The sequence below is a fragment of the Folsomia candida genome, unplaced genomic scaffold, assembly GCF_002217175.1.
Source record: "Folsomia candida strain VU population unplaced genomic scaffold, ASM221717v1 Fcan01_Sc008, whole genome shotgun sequence".
NCBI classification, from domain to species: domain Eukaryota; kingdom Metazoa; phylum Arthropoda; class Collembola; order Entomobryomorpha; family Isotomidae; genus Folsomia; species Folsomia candida.
In genome coordinates, this window is record NW_019091200.1 from 3281142 (window position 1) to 3304947 (window position 23806).

The 23806-nt window shown below is 35.8% G+C and overlaps 1 protein-coding gene across 2 annotated transcripts in view; it reads left to right on the forward strand.

Moving 5' to 3' along the window:
- The window catches only part of LOC110853228, a 142455-nt gene that overhangs the window by 17787 nt on the left and 100862 nt on the right, over positions 1-23806 (forward strand). For both annotated transcript variants that reach the window (XM_035854679.1, XM_022101480.2), the window contains exons 2-4: positions 16887-17552; positions 17672-17808; positions 19419-19765. In XM_035854679.1, coding sequence (XP_035710572.1) covers positions 16887-17552; positions 17672-17808; positions 19419-19765 — 1150 coding nt within the window. The remainder of the gene's footprint in view (positions 1-16886; positions 17553-17671; positions 17809-19418; positions 19766-23806) is intronic.

Consider the following 23806-nt stretch of genomic DNA (forward strand, 5'->3'; position numbering starts at 1 on the left):
GGAGAAAGTGAAGAAGATTGGACTCATTGAACGGAAAAATTACAAGTCCTTATCATTTCTTTTAAGCACCACATTTTTGTGGGTTTTGGATCCATTTTCATTTATGAGACTCCTCACCGACCGGGTGAGAGCTTCCTTCTTTACGCTGAACAAAAAGCCCAGCCTGAAAATGAAGGAGGGTTATGCAATCTGCAATAAAAATAAAAATGAGGTTTTCTTGGCTCCATGTTCTCTCTCTTGGTCTTGGCTCGTCTCCTTTTTTTGCAATTATCATCACCTTCATCGACATAAAATCGAAATTAAGTTGTTATTCGAAATGGCAAGGTGGTGGTGGTCAAAGTTGTTTTTGTGTATCTAATTTGTTTAGAGAAACGTTTCTGTGAGAGATTTGGTTTTAAAATAAAATGAGAAATTTCAACGTCGAAATCAATATAATTCAAATAACGAGATATTTAAAGGGTGATGTCAGATCAGGATCTGGATGGTAATTAAACACATTTATACACATTTTCATTTTTTCATGGACACGGACACCTACTTTTCACTCGACAAAATTGTGCTTTTCTTCAACTACATTTCTTAGAATCGTTCTTACCTGGAAACTCATCTCCAGTTTAAATTTCGGAGTCTCACGTCAAACTTTACAAAATTTGCAATGCACAACAACAAATATAAAACATCTCATCCCGTCCACAATTTGCACCGAATCTATTTGCAAACCTGCAAAAATATGATATTTTTCCCTCGGAAAATCTACCTCTTGCAAAAATTGTATGCATTTTTGCCAAAATACATTTTTTATTACCAAATCTATTTACTTATGTAATACATATACACACACACGTGAAAATTTAAACGGTTTCTGTCCACTTCAAATGCGCCCACAATTCATTCGACCTGAAGAGAAGCAATTTTGAAAAATCTGTTAAACTCTCCTTCTTTCACATTTATCTCAAGAATTTGAATATTTCTACACAATTTTTCATATCTTAAACTTAAACGGTTTTATAGCCGGAAGGAAGATTTGCTCTGTTTCATCTCGCCCTTGAAAACCTGTAACTTGCTTTTTGCTTGGAAGATAACGAGCAATTCCCATCTCGGTGAATTGGAAAATTCACGTCCGTGTTAAAATTTCTTGGAGGGCTTGTTTGTCATTTTGTTTGTTGGGGAAGTGCAGTGGAGGGAAAATAATGAAGTGGAAGACATGATGTCAGACAAGGGAGCGAGATACATAGAGCCAATCGCACCTTGGAGTGCTGTAAATCGGAGATGAAACAAGAAACTGCAGGTGCATGGAGAAAGTCTGAACGTACATAAATGCATGTACATATGTAATGGAAATTGAGAATTGTGCGTGTGTAACAAGAGGAACGAGGTATCATACAATCTTCTGAATTTCTGAAAATAACCACTAATTTTTCAGAAAATTTGTACAATGATTTTTTCATCTTTTTCATCTGTGCATGTCCTCGAATGCAGATGGCATTCGAAATTAATAGAATTTGAAGATTGTTCACTAACATTTTCATGAAATTTAATTAATTTTGGAATTTTTGTTGGTATTTTTCAATTTGTTAAACTTACTGGTCATCGGCATCTGTAATTCAGGTTTATCGATATTACACAAGAGAGAAAATATTTTTAGCGACTAATCGTAATACCAAAAGTTATACCAAAGGATAAGCTGGACCTGAAATTATTGGTCTCAATAAGCATAGCAATTTGGTCCAGGTGGTTCGGTACTTTTGTTACATGTATCCATCATTGTGTTTGGATTTGTATTTATCCATGTTACTTCTTTTATAAACAATTTTTAAAATGTACATAATCCAACCTGCACACCAGAATTGAACGAGGACACGCAAGCAACTGTTTTGATAGAAATATCTATGTAACCAGTCCAACTTTTTAAACGGGGTTTATTTCAATTCATTCAATGAAAGGTTTCAGTTTCGATTGAAATAGTCAATTTTACTAACGCGAAGGAATTATGGCGATTGGCGATTCCCCCCAAAAATTGAATGAAATCGATGAGTTAGTTAATGTACAACTGACAAAAGAGTGGAGAAGCATTAACCAATAATTTGTACATAGACTACTCACGTTTTTTGCGTGTCAACTTTACCATTTTGTTTCCTTCGTTAAAATTCTATTTACCGCATGACACGAATTCATTGTCATTGTGACAACTATTTACGAACACTAGTAGAATTACGAGTTGAGAAAGTACAGGGAGAAGTGAAGTATGGAAAAATATGATTTAAAAAAATTGAAAAGATATGAATTGAAACGAATAGAAATGAGTTGTGAGACGAATAAAATGTGAAACTTTATGAAATTTTTATAAATATATTGCGCCGTTTAATGTGAAATTTCTGTTACTCGTAAAACAATGAACTTAATTATATTTGTTAAACTCCTTTAAAGCTAGCTTTTTGCTGATTTTTCTTTGAAATTATTGATGAACTCTGCGATTCAATACTTTCCTCATGATAATGAACACAAACATTTTAGTTACATATGTAATTATGCATGGATTTAGTTGCTAACTTAACTATTATTGTTAAATGTAAAAGTAAAATTTAATTTTATAAAATGTTTACACATAGTTTATAAATACAAAGTAGGTTAGAATTTAAAAAATGCGTATGCCTTGAAATTCAACATCTAACGCTTTGGAACCATGTCATTTATATCACAGCTTTCTAGTTTCCTGTCGAACTACTTACTCACCCAGCGAAACGATCAACGTAACTAAAACCATTTCAATCCAACCGTACCGACGAAGCAGCCTAGTTGTGTCCATTTAAGAAGTTGTCCTTTATTCAGTCAGTGACAAATTGACCCTTTTTCACAAAAATCCATTCCTCTCCAGTTTCCTCTCCGCTCGAGTTCCACTTTAAAACACACTACGCGACAAGGGTCCTACATCTTTCGTCGCCAAGTTGAGGCCTAAGACTAGCGTGAAGCTATTGCAAAGTGTATGTAGATTGCCACGTCAGAGGACAACGGCCAAAATGCTATAAAAATCGACCATGCGCTTTATAAATGGTCCGTAAGATTCTTATGCGTTTTTTGAAACAAATTGGTAAATTAGATATTATTTTGTATAAGACCAAAAATGTATTTTTGTTTCGCTTCATTTTATGGTGCCGATAAGGAGCTGTTCGTAAATTATGTAACGCGAAAGGAGGGTCTCAGGCCTTTATATCGTGGTTATGTGACACATATTAAAAGGGGGAGAGGGATTCTAGAAAATTGCGATTTTTGCGCTACATATGTAATTTACGAACTGCCCCTTAAATGTGTACAAATGTAATGTTTGTATTACATAGAATAAGCTATGAGTATAGTTTGAGACCCTTTTGCCTTATACAGTGACACGGGCACTGAGGATGAGATTCAATCCTGAGAATGAGATTCAATCAGATTCAGGTCAAAATGTAATTTTCAACGGTCAGAATAAAAATAGTACAAGTTTAACGCAGGATAAAAATAAATTGAAATATTTGATTATTCATTACTTAATTCAAGATGGTATATTCGTTGGAGTTATTATTTGAATGGAAATTGAGTGACCTGCTCGCTGAAAAACGATTTTTTTAAATCGATTTTTTGCTCATCAAATAAGTTATTAACTTTTATACTGTGTTGTAGGTACTAAAAACGTCTGAAAATACTTTCTTTTAAATGCCTTCATTAATTTGTGGTTGCGGCAAAACTAAATCCTTGAAGAATCCTGCAACTCAAATATTTCATTTAAAATGCTATTTTCGCAGTTTTTTTTTCCTTTGCACAAAAAAAACCGTCCCGTTTCATCTTACATTTGAGAAGAATTTGGCAAATCAGCCACCCGAGTGGAAGAACTCATTTCACTCGACAATCCTTTCCCCAAGAATTCACTTTTTTTATCCAGTTGTGGATTTTCTGCCAATATCAGCAATATTTTTAAAAGATTGTAATCTTAAATTGCTTTCTTTCTGCTTTCTCCGTCCTGTCCGACAGTCGAACTCGCTCCTCCATTTCTACTTCAAACATACCTACGAGACGACCCAGAGGTAGAGATGTACATACATACGAAAGCACAGGGCATTTAGGCAATTATGCGGCATGCCCTGTTCGCCCAGGCATGTAAATTGTGCCCCCATACATACGGCAGTGTTAACCGAGATATGTATGAGTTTAGGGCATTTTTTTGTTGGTTTTCCTTCGTAATCTTTGCAAGTTAAAAATTTTATTGCCGGTTTTCACGTCACCTTTGCAACTCGTAAATTTACGACATCGACGAAAATTTCATGCTTACGAAGCTTCGTAATACACATAAGGTTGATACATCCTTTTCGTTCGTAAAAAAATTCGTAAAAATAAAAAATCATGATATTTCGAATACCATTCTTATTGATGATATTAGGCAGTACAGGGGTTCTGGCTCGATCCTCCGGGTCTAAAAAGTCCTGTTTTCTTGGCAGGGAGGAGCGTGCACACGCTCGGATACACTTTTGCACGGATTTATGTGAAATTTTCAACTTTGTCCTAGAGATGCGAAATTTGGCATGCATATGCACCAACATATGCTGCATCGTAATATAACATCAATTCCCGTTCCGTTCGCTATAAATTTTTCAGGAAAAATCAAAAACCAAATGTCATCCCTATCATTTCACATGTTAAACAAATTAAAGTGTGATTTAAAAAAAATTACCTCGGCTCTCGGAAATATTTTACAAATTCCGTTCTCGTAGATGCCTTCCACAAGAGCACGGGGAGTTTTTAAAAGCTCAAAGCACTCCTCCCTTTTATCGCTCCCAGGGGGTGTGGTCCGAAAACTGGTGAGTTTTTTTATCGGTTTTTCACGTATTTTTGAACTACAAAATTCCCAATATCATATTTATTGAGTGTTATATGCAAACCAGCCACACCCACTCAGAGGGAGGGGTTGAAAATTTGGGGAACTTTGAGAGCCATGCAGATTTCATCATCGATCGCAACATTTGCTCTTAATTCGTCCAATAAGCTGTTATAATGAGTTTGCATACAAATGTGTATAACATAAACATATTGTGTAAATAATATTATTTAGTTGCTTGTTAGGTACACTTTCTTACGAATTACGAGTAAATGTTGCGATCGATGATGAAATCTGCATGGCTCTCAAAGTTCCCCAAATTTTCAACCCCTCCCCCTGAGTGGGTGTGGCTGGTTTGCATATAACACTCAATAAATTTGATATTGGGAATTTTGTAGTTCAAAAATACTTGAAAAACCAATAAAAAAACTCATCAGTTTTCGGACCACACCCCCTGGGAGCGGTAAAAGGGAGGAGTGTTTTGAGCTTTTAAAAACTCCCCGTGCTCTTATGGAAAACATCTACGAAACCCGAATTTGCAAAATATTTCCCAGAGCTGAGGTATAATTTTTTAGAAAACAGAGTTTAACATGTGAAATGATAGGGATGACATTTGGTTTTTGATTTTTCCTGAAAAATTTATAGCGAACGGAACGGGAATTGATGTTATATTACGATGCAGCATATGTTGGTGCATATGCATGCCAAATTTCGCATCTCTAGGACAAAGTTGAAAATTTCACATAAATCCGTGCAAAAGTGTATCCGAGCGTGTGCACGCTCCTCCCTGCCAAGAAAACAGGACTTTTTAGACCCGGAGGATCGAGCCAGAACCCCTGTAAATACATCTATAAGTAAAACAATTTTTATGAAAATTTTTTTACGAGGGGACTTTCACGTCAACTCTTCGTAAATGACGTAAATTTAAGAATATTTTTTACGAATGCACAGTCGCGAAAACTCTCATCGAGTTTCCTAAAGTTAATTCAAATTTAAAAACAAAACTGTGACTTTCACCTGACTTGAATGATCATTTTATAAAAAAAACTTGCCTACTACTTACTTACTTTTGGGCCATTTAGCTGCAAATTTATCAGCGAATTTCTATAATAAAAAGCGAATTCCATCGCCCACTAGAAACCTTCAATCAAATGAAATTTCTCTCTTCCTCCATTCAATCGAAAAATCCAATAAGTTTGGTTTCGCAGGATGAGAGGAAAGTGGTTCAGTTTCCTTTGAGAGACAGGAGCGGGATAAAAAATGGAGTGGTTTGGTTTCCATGAGGGTTTCCTTCCCTCCTTCGTATGACCAGTCGAGAGTGAAATTTTTTATATTGATAAAGAGCAGAATTGTATAAGCAGAACAAGTACAGAATCTTCCCCGTATGAAAAAATGTTATTGTCTTTTCTGGCGCAAAATAAGTGAGGGAGTTGGTAACAAAATTATCACCGTGTGTATGTATTCACTATGAGGTTTTACCGTGTTGGTAACGATTAGGCGCTTAAATAAGGACATACGTATCGTCGTTGAAAGTACATTATGTGCTAACTGATTTTTTGGCCGTTTTATCCATTTTGGAGACGTAGGAAATACAACGACCAACAAATCAGTTAGCACATAATGCACTAAAGCTGCTACCGTTTGGTATTAAAATTATACCGCCCGTAAAAATTTTCTACCGATATTACAAAACTTTAATTTCAAACTATTACTGCACGGTATTACTTCTACGGTATCAATACCATTTTGTTGGTAGAGCCATATATGAATACCGCTTGGTATCATTTTAATACTGGGTTTTTAATAGTTCCTTCAACGGCGATATGTATGCGTCCTCAACAAAATTCATTGAAAAATATCGCTTATATAAATAATTTTACCGCATTTGCTTTGTCGATTTCCTTGAAGAAATGCTTATACAATTTACATTTTTGTGAGCAACCCACACATGACAATTGGCTTCCCTATTATGAAAATTATCCAGGTAGTTGACCACATTTAGTAGTTATTAGTGCACAAAATGAAATGAAAGTAATGACGCACATGCCACTCTTAACAAAGAAAAAATCTTCACAAAACTGGTCATCTCTCATCGCACAGAGAGCAAACAACAGAAGGCAGCTGGCTGGCTGGCCCTTCACGAAACTGGATTCTTTCAGATCGTGCTTAAGACTCCGTTACGAAAGGAAGGGAAGCCCTTAAGAGACAGAAATGGAAACGGCAACAGCAGCCGCCTCCGTATCGATGGTGTTTCAACAAATCTTTAAGAAAAGGCGAGAAGGTTACAAAGACATGCGTCATTTATTTAGAAAGGCATGTGAGCGAGACTGTTTTGTTGAAATGCTTAGGATTAATATTATTCGTGTGATTTATCGATTTCGATATGGTGCTCGTATTTCACGTCTTAAATTCTAAGAATGAGGTGTTAGTTACCTCAAGTACAATAGGTTGCGATCTAAAAATCAGAACAGGGAGTAAAAGAAATACTCAATTTTTGGGAGAATTTGGAAAACTTCTTTCTGAAAATTTTCTCGTCGATCCAGAGCGACTAATAAAAAAATGGAAAGACTGACCGAAAATTAATATCCGTTGAAAGAGAGCTACACAAGTGGTCTAAAACATATAAAAAAGCCAATTTTCATAAATTCAATCAAATGCAGCATAAATAAAATAGTGATAGAAAAAAGTGACAAACAATGGTAAAGTCGGAAATATCCAGAAATTTTTTTTTCTTGAATTAGGTTGTTACCATGATTCCGTACCAGGGCCTTAATGACTGAAATCTTGCAGAAGTTAAAAGAGCAACGATTGTTATGCATTTAAGACAACAATGATTTCTATTTGATTAATATCTTTTAGTAAAGTGAAAAATAAAATTTTTCGTTAATGGCACAAAAATCTCACATTTTTATATTTTCCGTTGACTTGATTACTTTACTGTTAATTTTGCTTCTGCCCATCTTCCCCCATCATATTTTTCTTCATTTCTTATATTGTCACCCAACAGTAAAATATTATTGAGCCATTTCCTCCCCCTCGTTCACTCTTATTTTGGTCTAAGCTGGGATTTTTTCTCCGATTTTTGCCTTAGCATCACACCTGCTGGGTAAGATAACCTATGAAACGCGTGCTGATAATGTCAGTTCTTCTGCCCATCTATCCCACCAGCTTTCACTGTCTTCTCCACAGCCACCATTCTTAAGTAAATCTCATCCCATGGCATAAAACTCGTGTACTTCATAAAACTGAGTTCACCGAGACAGAGACGCGTCACTTTCCCTTCATTCCACATTTGAACAAAGACTAATTTAAGATTTTCAAAAATTTCCGAAGTTCAAATTTTATTATTTTTAATTAAGGTAACATTTCTATGAAAATTTCATAATGAAATATGCTACATAAAACTCCCTCATTGCATAAACCATTCGATGCACAAATGAATAATTATGTTCAACCTCATGAAATTGAATTCACTGACAAGGAAACATACCGAGGTGTCCAACGAGTTAAGGGTCGACACCTATACCAAAATGACCACAGTACATGACTTATTAAACAAACTGAAGGAATTTCCGTGTAAAATTCACTTTTCGTCAAGTTGTGACGATATTTGTGACGAGCGCATGACCATCCGGTTGCCAGCGGGAGAGGTCGGCCGCTGAAGGATCAGGTCGACCACAAAGATGCGTCGTCGTCTTCACGTCGTCGTCTTCACGTCGTCGTCTTCACGTCGTCTTCAGAGATTTCAAATTATATCAAATTTTGAAAACCACTTGAAATTTTGAAAAAAATTTCGAAAATTTCTTCAAAATTTCAAAATTTTCTCAAATTTTCTCAAATTTTCTAAAAATTTCTAAATTTTCTCAAAATCTTTTCAAAATTTCAAAATTTTCTCAAATTTTCTCAAATTTTCTAAAAATTTCTAAATTTTCTCAATATTTTTTCAAAATTTCAAAATTTTCTCAAATTTTCTAAAAATTTCTAAATTTTCTCAAAATTTTTTCAAAATTTCAAGATGTTTTCAAAATTTGAAAGAATTTGAAATCTCTGAAGAAGAAGACGCTTCTCTGTGGTTGACCTGATCGTTCAGCGGCCGACCTCTCCCTCTCTGGCAACCCGATCGTCATGCGCTCGTCACAAATATCGTCACAACTTGACGAAAAGTGAATTTTACACGGAAATTCCTTCAGTTTGTTTAATAAGTCATGTACTGTGGTCATTTTGGTATAGGTGTCGACCCTTAACTCGTTGGACACCTCGGTATGTTCCCTTGTGAGACCTAAAAACAATCGCTTTTCCCTTCATTTCACAATTGGACAAGAAATAAATTTAAAATTTCAAAAATTTCAAAAATTCAAAAATTGCTATTTTGATTAAGGCAAACTTTCAATGAAAATTTCAAAATGAAATACACTGCATAAAACTTCCCCATTTCATAAACCATGCGATACACAAATGCAAAATTACATATTTTATTCCCTCGCGGATTTCACTATCCTCCTTTTTTAAGCATGCCTTGCTAAAAAATCTCTTTCTGCCATCACCCCACCCAAAAGTCCAGTCCAGTCCAGTTAGTTCTTGACCCGACTGAATGAAAGCATCCCTTCTTTTTCTTTCGAACAACAATGGGAATGGATGACAATGCGGATAAAGAGAGAAAGCAGGCGAGGAAATAAATTGAAAAACTTGACCCTTTCTTAACATCAAAGAAAGCACGGGTGTTGGAGAAAGTAGTGAAGTGATGGACACACAATAATGGAATTGCCATACGACCAACGACGAAAGTGAGACCGAAATAGAATAAGCTGCTCAATTTCGACATTCAGTGAGTGAGGATTGAAAATAGAGATGTGTGAGGATGTGATAGTGTCAGGATGACATCATTATTGGCATCGTTGGTGACATTGTAGTCCGACTTGAGCCAGAGATATCAAGAACTTGGCTATTGTGTCCGGCAACCAGTAACTTTATGACAATTTTTGCATTTACTTCTTGGAATGGGGTGACTGTACAATTATATGGTTTTATTTTTTCTTCATTCAGCATTTGTTGCATGCCAAATAAGCAAAAAGTTTGAATCTTATCAAAATTGCGAAGTGATATTATTAAGAACGGGTATAATCTTCATTTGAAAATCCGTTTTAATTTTACCACGGATTTTGTAAATTTAAGTAAGTTTTTATGAATTAAAAATTAAGATTGAAGTTAATCTTTCATCTTCTAAATTACTTAATAATTGTAGGATTCACTAACCGATTTAATAATTAAATGTAAGCAAAATATTGTCACACTTTTAGATCGAAAATGGAATAATCGAACAGCTTCAGAAAAGAATATAGGTAGATCGTTATTCTTAATCTATGGGTGGATCAAACCTTTGGTGTATTTATATACATATTTTGCAGGAATTTTGCAGTTTACAAAATGCTTTCACCTCGAAGACAACTTATTTGAACAGCTAAATACAGAACTGAAGAAGGTCAAGAAACCTGGTTTGTCAAACTTTCATAATTAAGGATTGATTCATAAGTTGTGGCAATGTTTTTTGGTGTACTCTAGCTTTAACAGAGACTCAAATTATTATGAATGAATTGTTGCATATGATAGTCCAACCGATGTAGTGTTAGGGTTTTAGTTTAAAAAGGTTGGCAATTAAACTAGAACATCGTTAGACAAAAAGAAAAACAAGTCCAAGCAAATTTCTTGGTGCACTTTTACAAAAATGCTGCCAAATTGGACGAGAAAAAGTTGCACGACCACCTCAAAAATGAAAATATTCTAAATCGCTCAAATTGCCGTTACATTTCAATGTATGATGCAACAAAATCAGCCGAGTTCAAAAAAATTATTCATCACCTGGTGTGGCAGGCCACATCCAAAGTCATCAAAGCAGTGCCAATAGTTTTCAGGGAACGCTCCTTACGTTAGAGAACCTAGCAGCCAAACGGGTAAAGATATCTGAACAAACTTTTCGCCGATTTAAAGCAGAATGATAGGGGATTACAACATTTAAAAACTAATGCCTCAAGATACATTAAAGAGGAAAAATTAAGAACCAAAATGGGATGCAACTAAATTTGCAAAAAAGTTTAATCCAAAATACTTGCTAGCCGTGACGAAGCGTACATTGAAATAACGCCACTGGAAGATTGCAGATAGAATTTTTTTCTTGCTACAAGTCATTGGGATTTCAAACATGAATGTAAGGTATTTCTCAAAGCAAAATTCACAAAAAATTACCGATTTAGTTAGCATTGGACGAGAATGGAGCAATTTCGGAGCCCTTAATTACGGATAACACCACTCCCTCATCTCTTTACTTTTTGGAATGGGACAAACGCCGATTAATCCTTGTAATAAATGGCCATCGGGAAAATACAGTTTTATTTTTGCCGAATATAGCAACTTGCTACTATAGTCGAATTGTTACCGACTACCTCAAGGAGGAAAAAATCAATTTTGTGGCTAAATTGGAAAACTCTTCCAAAGTCCCCAAGGTAAGAGATCTTGAATAGTTTTGGGTCTAATGCATAAGAGTATATTCAAGACGACCCAATGGATCGAAAACCCTGCTTTAATTCGACGCGTCATGCGTCAAATCTTGAAAGGTATGGCGAGAAAGTCAGGAAAAATAGTGATAGAGTATGCCCGGGAAAACCTGCATGAAATTGGTTTCAAAGTATGAACCGGTGTCTAATTGATTTTGTGTGATGTTGACAATCGCATTTGTGACAATTATTAGCAAATTTGGTAAAACTACAACTTCCCGTTCTGTAATAAACCCATTTCTAAAACATTGCCACAACTTATGAATCAATCCTTATTTAATAGTCAGGTGTCCTCCTACGAGATGTAGTGTGGGCGGAGGCCAGTGCTAGGTTGTCCATCTTAATTAAACTTTCTCTAGCTCTATCATTTCCTTTCCTACATCTCATTTACAGTCTGACACAAAGTGGGAGGTGAATCGAGGTCAAGATATTGCAAAACTATTTCCAAAACATAGGACATTAAAATATTAATAAACTTAAGGATTGCCACTATATTGCGAAACCTTAAGGTATCATGTATACAGGGTGTGGTCGATTTTCTGAAAATTTTAGTGGAGTGTCAGCTTGTGGTATATTTAGTTGCCGAATAAGATTCCTTTACTTCAGTATAGATTTCACAACTACGACATGGACTCATTTAGATCAAATATTGAACAGTTTTCATGTAAAACGGTTGAATTAGAGGATTCCGCTGTTAAATAATTACATGTAAAAAAAGATTTGTTGAACTAAACCGTCAAAACTACAAATATATTATCGAGGCTAAAACTAAGTTAAAATCAGATAATTCGGAGAGCATGTAAAATATGTTAAAAATAAGTAAAAAATTAAAAACCAGTTAAAATATTACATTTCGCGAATTTATACTTTATTCATTCAGAATTAAGAATTCATTCATTTATTATACTTCTGATATGTTTTAATTGCATATTGCATATATTTTCAACAAATCCGAATATATAGAAAATTCATGATCTCGAATTTATATCAAACGACAACTAAATGACCACCCATTTTTGAATTATAAATGTTTAAAATTTCTATTTTTTAAGAATTCTAGATAAAAATAGAGAATTATTTGGTCTTAGTCAGGTGCGTGAAAGTGTGGCTCGTGGTGAATCGAAATTAATGCCCATTCCCATTTTCTAGCAATTTATCACATAAAAAAGTGGGATTTTTGTCGTTTTACTCCCCTTTAATTCTGAATTATGGGATCATATCTTATCCCAGACAGAATTCGCACCGTCGTTCGCACCACTTACTTTTCTCTCCTCTTCCCAGTGGGAAGTTCCCACTGTGATGATGAGTTACATGTGGAAATCGTTTTTCTTTCCCTTTGGTTTTTGGTTTCAAATTTAGCCACCAAATAAATTTCGAGGTCTATTTAAGATCGGGAAAAACATTAATTTTTGTTTAAGTTCAGGAAAAAAAGGTGCGCAGAGAAGGCGATGGTTTCGCAAACTTTCCTGTAAAATATCAATTTCATTTCATATTTGTTATCGATCAGACACAAGGTAAACTATGGGGAAGATGTTGCAAATAGATTTTCAAAATAATATTTTTATCTATTTTATTTCTATTTTCACATGAATGAAAATAAAATAAAATTCTAGCCTCCTAACTTTGCAAACCTAAAAATTTTCGAATTTTGGATGCAATAAAATCTTAATTTTTTAAAAAACGCACGGAGATGAACAGGTTTCAAAGTCGCCAATTGAATACATGGAAGAAGGGAAAGTTGAGATACAAAAATTCAAACTCAAAACCCTTATACAATACCACCTTAAGGTTTAAACTTTGCAGAGTTTTGGTGACCACAATTCTGCAAAATCATAAAATATGCATTCATTTCGACTAAATTTACCGAACAACATGTTATTTTCATTGACGAAATGAAATATCTTATCCGATTTTCAGTGTTTAATATTCGGGGAAACATGTCGTTTAGCTGGCAGATTCAGGTTTTGGATAGGTGAACGATATTTTGCATACCACTAACTCTGGACAAGATCTCGTTCACTATCACTTTCGCTGTGTCTGTCTCGCGCTCCCGGTACAGTTGCCACTGACTGAGAGAAAGGACTGATTAGTAATCCGACGGTGTCATTGCAATGAATTTGCAATGAAATCAAACACGGAGGAAATAAAGCAGGAAATAAAGTGGAGGCTGATTTACATTTTCTTCCTTTCGTGCAGAAATATCCTGGAGGACAGGGTTTGCAAAATCCAGGGGCATTGATTAGTAATTCGAAAGAATAGCATGATTATAAGATTGCATTTCGGACAATTTTATGCATTTTTGAAGAAGATTAGTGTTGCAAAATTTGACAGTGGAGTAATGCTGGTAGATCCGATTCGGCGAATCGGATCGGATTTTTTATTCGATCGTTTACTATAGCATGGATCCGATACGTAAATCCGATCGGATCCAGTTTAAAGTACACAGTCGGATTATGCCGAATTAGCAAAGAAATTAACATCTCAGAGGCATTTCAAATCGTAATTAACATGAGCAAAAAATCAAAACGGCGTGCAATACGTCCAAATTGGAAATCATAACTTTAAAAAAATTAGCATTGATACTTGCCAACCGGCTACGACTTGATTTCTTAAATGGAGATCCTATCTAACAATTGGAAACCCTGTTTTCTCGGATTTTGGTCTCCTTGTTCCTCACCCAACTGAATAATGCGACAGGATTAAGAAATGTTCGCCACGAATGAAACCTCTCCCAAAATTTACTCTCTGGATTCTGATCCTAACAGAATTTAAGATTCTAAAAGAGTTCAACTCGGAAAATCTTGCTCGTTACGGTACAACTTTGCTCGAAGTCGGTGCAAGCTGGATTTGTTACATTTCTCGTCTTGGTTGGACAGCTTGTGGGCTTAATGAGCTCCGTGGGAAAATCGCACTGGTCGAACGGGGTTGGTCTAAACGTGGGCGCAAATCAGAAGGAAATTATTTATCTGACTTTAAAAAATTCTGGTACATATTTTTTTAATAGAAAATCGAAATATTACAAAAATAATTTACAAAAATAAATTTTTGAAAATTTTATAAAAAATAATACTGGACAATTTGCAAAAAAAAATTCGCAAATTTTTTGTCGCCGTGTGATGTGGTCGTAGAACCGTCACAATTCGGTCACAATTCGGTTGTCCTGTGTTATGTAACGATGCGGCTCTGACCAAAACCGTCGCGTCAAAGCCATACATTTATATTTAGTCAATTGTAAATCTCCAAAAAAAAGTTTTGTAAAGTAAATGTGAGAGTTCTGCACTTTTGATCCTTGGGAAATTGCAAACTTATTTTTAGCCCTAAATTCCCCCTGACATAACTTTTATCGATCCAACTCTGAAAATGACACCTTTCATCGGATACAGTGACAAGTTAATTATAAGAATTTTTATGTTTAGGTCGGAATAAAATGTAGTAAAAATAACAAAATTTGTATTTATTTTGAGGCTAAAATTATGAGAAATTTTTGATATTTGAAACTTCAATGCAAAATTATTTTTAAATCTGCTATTTGCTTCTTTACATAAAATCAACATTTATGTAATTTAAGAAATTTTCAAAATTATCAACATTTATGTAATTTAAGAAATTTTCAAAATTATCAACATTTATGTAATTTAAGAAATTTTCAAAATTATCAACATTTATGTAATTTAAGAAATTTTCAAAATTATCAACATTTATGTAATTTAAGAAATTTTCAAAATTATCAACATTTATGTAATTTAAGAAATTTTCAAAATTATCAACATTTATGTAATTTAAGAAATTTTCAAAATTATCAACATTTATGTAATTTAAGAAGTTTTCAAAATTATCAACATTTATGTAATTTAAGAAATTTTCAAAATTATCAACATTTATGTAATTTAAGAAATTTTCAAAATTATCAACATTTATGTAATTTAAGAAATTTTCAAAATTATACTCACAATTTTGGGGCGTGGAGCATGCATTATTGATCTGGAGTAAAACGGTTTTAATGCAGACGCATTACCGAGAAATGGAGAAATGCAGATATATTTATGACATATTATTTTGGTTTCAAATTCTCAAACTTATTTAGCCTGCTTAAAGTTCATACAATTTATTACGCCGTATACATTTACGACGGTTAGATTAGCTCTATGCATAAATAACTCAGAGCTATCGACTTTTGTGACATATAAATTGAAAAGTTAGTGTCAAACTGAAAATTAATTGTTTTCCGTTTCAGAAATATTGCCATAAATAGCGACGTAATGTTAATGACGGATTTAAGTACAAGTCAGTTTTTTGAATATATGGAAATTCTTTATATTTGTATGTCAACATTCATATGTATGGAAAATATCAATCCGCTCTTTTTCTATGCTGGCCGATATCTGTTCCTCCAAAAGAAGTTTAAGTTTGGTCGTAAAACGAAATCCGACATAAAATCCTACTTTGAGTCGAGGCATAAAATGAAATCGTCCGTATGACTGAATGAGCCACCTGGCACGACAGATTGTAAAGTTGATCAGGTTGAATAACGTCGTTTAAAGAGAGAGACAAGAAGTGAGGAGGATGATAACACCTCGCTCGTCTCCTCCTCCGTAATCCGTCCCCTTCTTCAGACTATTTTATTACCACCGGCGTGTCTCTCTCTGGGGACATGCGGAAAGGGTGGGATTGATTTTGACGGGTGTCCTTTAGTGAACTAAATGTATGTTATGAGAAGGAGGGCACTCTTAATAATTTTTGGATTGTTACCGGCGTAGGTACTATGCAATTCTACCGCTCTGGTTGTACTTTATCCCCGAAGGGTAACCTATATACAGAGGCTAAATCGTGCTCAGTCCCCACTGTCAACGCTCTGGTAATAAAAATATTACTGACACCGGAGGCAATTTTTCCGCTGGTAACAAACTGCTATCAGCGGAGGTATTCAATTCTATGGAGTGGTAACGCTATAGTGACAAGTTGTCTTCTGATGGTAAAAATTTGCCTCCGGTGCCGGTAATATTTTTATTACCAGAGCGTTGGCATTGGGAACTTAGCAGGATTTAGCCTCTGTATATAGATTACCCTTCGGTGATAAACTGCCACCAAAGCTGTAGAATTGTATAGTACCTCCGTCGTTAACAATCATATAAAATTATTGAGAGTGAGGATGCCTATTGCCTTTCTCCCCTCATATCGATGATATTATGTATGCACAGCCCTTTATTTTAGGAAATGTTTGTTAAACTGGCTGAGTTTAGATCCTGTTTTTTACACTGTAATTGCCCCCACATTTTTTGCTCGTGGTGGTTATTCTAGATTTTTGCATATCTGAATGAAAACAGGTGTGTAAACGAGTGCACATTAAAAACGCACACGTGTAATCAAGTTGGTGATAAAAATCTCCTAATGAGATCAATCCTCCATAAAATGTTATCCTTTTACACGACATCCGACGACCACCCACGCGTCACAAAAAAAAACGCTAATAATCTCTTTTCTTCTTTTTCCAGATCCCGGACGAAATCGCTCTTCGCGCCGTGGCTGCAAAATACGCCATGGAATTCAGTTCGTCCTCCATTACGACGGTGAATAACGGGGTGTCGACGTACAACGGGGGTGGCGCCTCTTTTTCCTCCACGTCGACGGCGTCCTCCTCTTCGTCCGGCTACCCGTCATCCATCGCCTCCCTGACGACAAACAATAAACCCGCGTCGACCAACTCGTCCTCGGCGTCGTCGTCATCATCTTCTGGCGCCGCGGCGGTGGGGACGATGACGACGGGAGGAGGTGGGCCACCCCCCTCGACCACCTGGCTGCGGGAGGGGCTGCCTCTGCTCGAATTTCAGCAACAAGTTCTTCAACAGTTGAGAGAAATTTGGCTGGAGGAGAGGAGAAAGTTGGCGCGAAATGGGGGACATTTAGTGATGGGGGGAAGTGGGGTGGGGAATATGAGGATGGGGAGTGGTTTGGGTGGTGGTAGTGGTGGGGTGAACCCGTCGTGCTTAGGGTTTTCGGGGAGGTCGGGATCCGCTCAGGATATTTTACAGGGTGGTGAAAGTTGTGGGAGAAAGTTGGGGGGAAGTAGTGGCTGGGATACGCCGAGAAGGTCGGGGAAAGGAAGAAGTAGTGGCAGTGGTGCTGGTGGGGGACAACTTTATACGCCGGGAGTTTATCAGGTCAGTTTAAACTGGAATTTAAGTATTGCTTTGTAGTTTGAATTTTGGATTCAATAGATTTCTTAAAATGTTGCCACACATTTTTGAAAGTATTTAATTCAAGTATTTTGTTTTGAAAGCCGTCGAGCTGTCTCCGAGACCGTGACGATATTTACGACTACGTTCCACCGAGACGGAAACCCCTACCGGATGTCGATGATGATGACGACGAGAGAAATAACGACTCTCCCGTCGCCCAGTGTTCGACAAGACTTAGGTAAACCAGTTAACACCTACCTTAGCAAATATTTTCCAACATTTGTGCATATAAAACTCTTACCAAATTCAAATATAGGACAAAGTGTCAATGAGAAAATTAATGTAGTCGTTCGACCCACCAATTTTGCGAAATCTGTACAACTCCACGGACTTTCGCACAAAAGTCGCACTTTTAACAAAATAATTTTGTCCAAGCATCTACTTCTATGGAGAAAGTTACTCGCTCCCCTCATTTCACGATTCGTACACCGGGAACAACTTTTTAAAGTTGGAGAGTACAATGAGGGCTTATCTTATCTGAATAGTTATCATTACGCAGACCTGTCCTCAGGGACGTCGGAAGCGTGTCGGGATACTGTTAAGAAGTGGGAATCCTTCTATCCCATCTATGTTAACGCACCATTCCAGCTGCTATCTTGCAATGTTGATTGCTTCTGCGGCCTGTGCGCATCACATATTTGTTTGTATTAGCATAAAACTATCTTCGGATTGGTCTGCTACAATTTTCTTTGGTACGGGAATCATGCAGATTTGTTACCAAAGCTTTAAAACTTTCACCCAGTGTAACTCTTGAATTCTTTTCGTTCTGTCTGTTTTCTGATTTTTAATTAGAATTGTATCTGAAAAATTAAATTGGTTTTTCCTAGATAATTATTTTTTTGTGAAACTAAACCCATTTTATAAAGCAGGATTGTTGAAAAGTTTTATTATTTATCACTTTGTTCATTTTCATATATATGCAGTTCAGTAGTGCATCCAAGTTAAGTCGGTTGAACACTTTTTAAAATCCAGTTAAAACGAATCCGAATTTTTCAGTAATTTTAAAATCTCATAACCGGATGGTTCGGATTCGGTTCGGATTCGGTTCGGATGTGTACTCAACTCTGCAGTTTATTAATTGATTTAATTTTATTCACTTGGGGAAGCTATTCATCTTTAACTTCCATTACATTAGGTTTATTAGCAAATTGCATATTGTGACTTTGAGCTCTATCAAATTTTTAAGTGAACAATTTACATATGCACAACGATTAAAACCAAGTCAAAATGTTGAAAAAGTACACTTTTTCATTTTGGTATTTCGAATTTTTATAACAGTTCGATAAAAATGCAAAATAAGCAAAGCGATTTATTTTAAAAAAACGCCTGAAAAAATAAAAGCTTTCTGGGAAACAATTACTGACGATGTTTTCAAAAAATCCGTTCTCGGTGGCTTTATTAGCAAAATTAGTACGCACGGACATTGTATTTACATCTTGCCAACAATCCCAATATCAAACTAACAGAACTGTTGAACAAATGAGACCAGTAATAAATTCAACCACGTGGGTGGAACCAATGCAGATAAATTATCCTAAAAAAAACATACAACAAAATTGGCAAAAATATTGCAATGACAGCCAAAAAGGAGAAAGTTTGTCCGGATATCCCATCCGATTCACTACTTAAACAAAGAAAGCAGAGAAGCTATGTATGAGTGCGTGAGTTCGCAGTCATTACGAGTATTATTATTATTACGCACTCTTCGACCATCGCAATTTCAACGAGAAGAGTGAAAGCAGAATCCATTGTACTTTCTCTTATCTAATTCGCCATTATTTTTCGCAGGGGCGCCACACTCTCCCGTCTTGGTCGCGGGGGTCGATCCTCCTCCAGCGGTTTGTGCTCGAGTGGTGGCCGCGACTATGGCTTCATCCTCTCGCCGCGCCATCGAGGCGCCACCACGTCCACGACGGGGGGCAAGTTCTCCACTTTGAGGGGACGAAACTCCTCGTCCGCCGTGAATTCGAATTCCTCGACGTCTTCGTCCCAAGCAAATCAAGGTTTGCCACAGAATTCGTTGTCGTCCTACACCATTTCCGGTTCGTGTTCCTCCTCAACTACCACTTCGGCTCATTCAGGGTCAAACAGTCAGTACGGGTTCGTCTCAGGATTTCCACATTATCAGTATCCACGTAAGTGCTGAAATATATACTTATCTAGTGCGTTTTGACATCAAATGGCTTCGTTTGATCTCTTTGGACTAAATTTATTCATGGACTAGAAATATAAATGACATATGAACAAGATTCGTAATTCTGAAAGAGAAAGTTTTTCAAATTTTCCTGATACAAAAGGCGATTAGAGATGGTTTGCACAAATTCATAATTTAATTATGCGATGGTTTTTGGCTAGAGAGATTTCTAACTTTTTTTATGTGAAAGCCCATGTCTCGAACTATAGGTAAACATATTTGGCTTCCGGTGTTGTGCACTCTGGGGCATGAGACAAGGTCAAATTTGCAGAGGTGTCATTTTTTAGTTTTCCAAACCAGTGTTCTTATAAAATGGCGTCGACCAAAAGATTTTTTCTGAGGCCCTAGTGCAGAAATCGTCTTTGCGACTATTATCAAAGGACTCAGCATGCTTTTCACTATATAAAACCACTTTTGTCTCGTGCTTATCTTTTAAGTCCCTTTCGTAGTCTAATTTCATACTTGTCCTATGGAATGCTCTCATGAACGCAACTCCTCGACTTTTAAGGCCCCCACATTTTAGGACTTTGATACTAAAAATCCCTAACGCTGCTTATATCCAAGGTACATATAGTATATTGCACTGTAAGTACTTTTGATAAAATTTTGATAAGTGGTTACACCCCAGGAAATGAATTTCCATCAAACCCTATAAAATTTTTACAAAAGTTCTCCTCGAAATTGAAGCGGAACTTTAAAGCGTTTTAACTATTCAAAACCCATTAATTTTATTATTTTGTCGCTTGTACCTTGTAGGTAAAATAGTTCTGCAGCAGGGGACACAAAAAAGTTATTAAAATTTGTTTTCAACAAAATTTGACTATTAATTTTCTAAATAAGTTCAAAAGTTTTTTAGGGTTCCACGTCAGCTGATTAGCTCGGGTCCTTCTCCAAAACTGTTTACCCAACATCTTCACTGTTTAATTTAATATTACTTAGGACACTTTGAGCTTTGCCCTCAATCTTCATTTCACCCAGTCGGTCCATTTTTAAGGTCAGGAGGTCAATTTCCCGGTGCACCGTCCGATTTATCACTTTTCATGGAAAAGTATCAGCGATGCTGGAGGGCCAACATTATTTTATTCATTACGGATTCTTCCATGATTAGATACAATCATTATCTAGGGTTATAATAATAATAATTTTTTACCTCTGACCTCTTTGGTTATCCTGCCACATGAATAATTAAGTTTGGAAAGTGTGTTTTTGGCACCTTCCAACTCTGGGGGCTCTGGAGGGGACATTTGTGAAGCTATCGCCTTAAAAATTTAGAAAGATCTTCTTGAGAGTATTATCTTCCTTGTCTATCAAAATCAGCTCGAAATTCGAATTTGCACGTGAGATATTCAAGCGCGAAGTCGTGAAAACCATGTCTGATCGCCTTTCGTAATTTACTCTCGGGACCATTTTATTTATCGCAAATTTAGAAATTGTAAATAGTGAATGCTGTATTCATCGGATACAGCATTTTATTTATTAATAAAGTTCGATTACGATTGCTCAGAATATTTATCTCGTACATTTTGACATCAAATTACGACGTCTGGTCACTTTGAACCCAAATTTATTCATGGAGGAGAAACATTCATGCAAGAAAAATTCGAAATTCTGAAAGAGAAAATTTGTCAAATTTGACCCAATGCTCAGAATTGACTCCCAGGGTCAGGCAAACGGATCATTTGAGATACTTATCGCAAATTTAAAAATTGTAGTGAAAGCTAAATTCATGGGATACAACATTTTATTAATAAAATTCGATTAAGATTTTACTTTAAGATTTCCTTCCAATCAATTTTTCCAGTAACAAATTTTTATCAAATTTTCTTACCAAGTTTTCAACAAAAAAAGGCATTCTGCTCGACTCACTTTCTCCGCTTGATGCGTGAGTATGTAGTTGACATTCCCCAGCTAAATCTAGAGTTGTGCTGGAAAGCCTTTACTTTTCCAGGGAGTAGAATTCTTTTAATGTCCAAACTTTCCCCCGCTGCTGGTGGATCTTACCCTCGTCGCCGTATTTTATTCATAAAACATGTACAGCTTGTAACGTTGGACGAGTTACAAGAAAATTAAAACAACCGCAAATTTTATTGTCATGGGATGGCGAAGAGCGACTGAAATTGGGGAACCCGACTTGTTAGAGGTGAATGTACGTAATGAGATGAGGTTTAAATTTGCCGCGGGGGAATAAAACTCGCCTAGAATTTAAGCAACAAAATTAAATATTGCGAGCAAGGAAGAAGCGTAAGTAATCAGAGTTAAGTTACGTTTTATGTGAATATGTACGAAATAAAAAATGTTTTAGAGGGAACCTACAGACATGCACAATTAAAGAAGGAGCGACATTTGTTGATGGTTTAATATTTTTAGAGGAGAAAGTAGGAAAATGACGGAAGAGTAAATTCTAATTCGTTACAAGTTTAGGCTTTAAGACTGTAAATTTATCAGGGTTTTTAAGGTTAATTACGAGTCAGGCGTGTGTACGTGGGAGTTACATAGCTGATAAATTGTATGGGATATGCAAAAAATGGAGCTGCAAACAAACACGTCACCTAAATAAATTATATTATATCTGTTCGGCTTATATGTGTCGCTAATTTTTTTGACGTGATGTCCAGTTTTTGATTCATATTTTATTTCAGGCTTAAGCTTAATATTCAGGACGGATTTTTCAAGTAAAAAAGTTTAGCAAAAATTATAATAAGAAATTCAAGTAACTTTTGAAATTTATTTGAAGAAACACCTTCCATTTGATACACTTTGTAGTGAAATTCAAGTAATTCCAGTGAAGAAGTAATTTAATACAAAGCAAAAAATTTGCCGTTTCGCGTAAAAAAATTCTTCCTGAGTACTTCACTTTAGAGGAAAGGGGCAGATTATTGTTAATTATTAGCTAAATTATCTATTAACGACAAAAACCTTGCAATTACAAGTTTCCGCAGTTTAGTGTAGATTGCTACTTAAAATCAATCACCATTTACGCCCCTCTAAAAAATAACGGTGATGAAATAAACTTTTCGGTTGCTCAGCTTTATTTTACGGTGCCTAAAAGTGAGTGAAAGTCAGGGAAGATTAGTCAGTTAGCTGGTTTGGTTATGGTTCTAGTCAACCAAATTTATTTATTACGTACTTTCTTTCCTAGCACCAAATAAGCTGTGTAGTCTGGACCAGGATTAACGTGAAATATTAGTTTATCATACACTTTCACCAGAAAAGAGGGAGAGATTTATGTAGCCAAAACAGCTCCGTTTCTAACTTTACGAAGGGAGATGAAGAAGGTAGAGGGGGAAAGTAATTTTCACACACAAGACTTCCAAAAATTAACAAGTCTGCCCCTTTCGACCTCTAGACAACAGGGTTCCTAAAATATCATGTTTTTTGAGAATTTCATTTTACGCGATGTTTTCGTGTTAAAGATGGAAATCAGAATATTGTTATGCTTATCTTTAATAATCTAAAAAGTGAATTTCTTGGAGTATTTGTAAGAAAAGGTTTTCTAAAATATATAAAGTCGAGAAATTTGTTATTGTGAATGAAGAATACATGAAAAACATACTTTGTGTGAGAAACAACATTGTATTTTGCATGAAAACACGATGTTTTGGAACCTTACAACTTTCTTCCTCTTCTTGACTTCTATTTGGAAGAAAATCCGATTTTCTCCCAGGAAAAGATCGGGTCTGAGAGAAGGAGGAGAATTACACACTAGGAAATTTGGTAACAGATTCTTACATAACGAAGCATGGGTTGCAACTTTAATACCAAATGGTTCAAAATAAGCTTTATTTCAGAGATATTAAAATTTGGCTTTATCCTGTTACAGATTAACCATAAATTTGTAATTCATGATAAGCAAGTATTAACATTTCTCTCTAAATTGTCATTATGCCCGTGTCACACTCTTACCAATTTGGTGGAGGAATACATAATACACAAATTGTTAGCATTTATTAATTGATGCCAGACGAATGGTCGCACTTGTCAT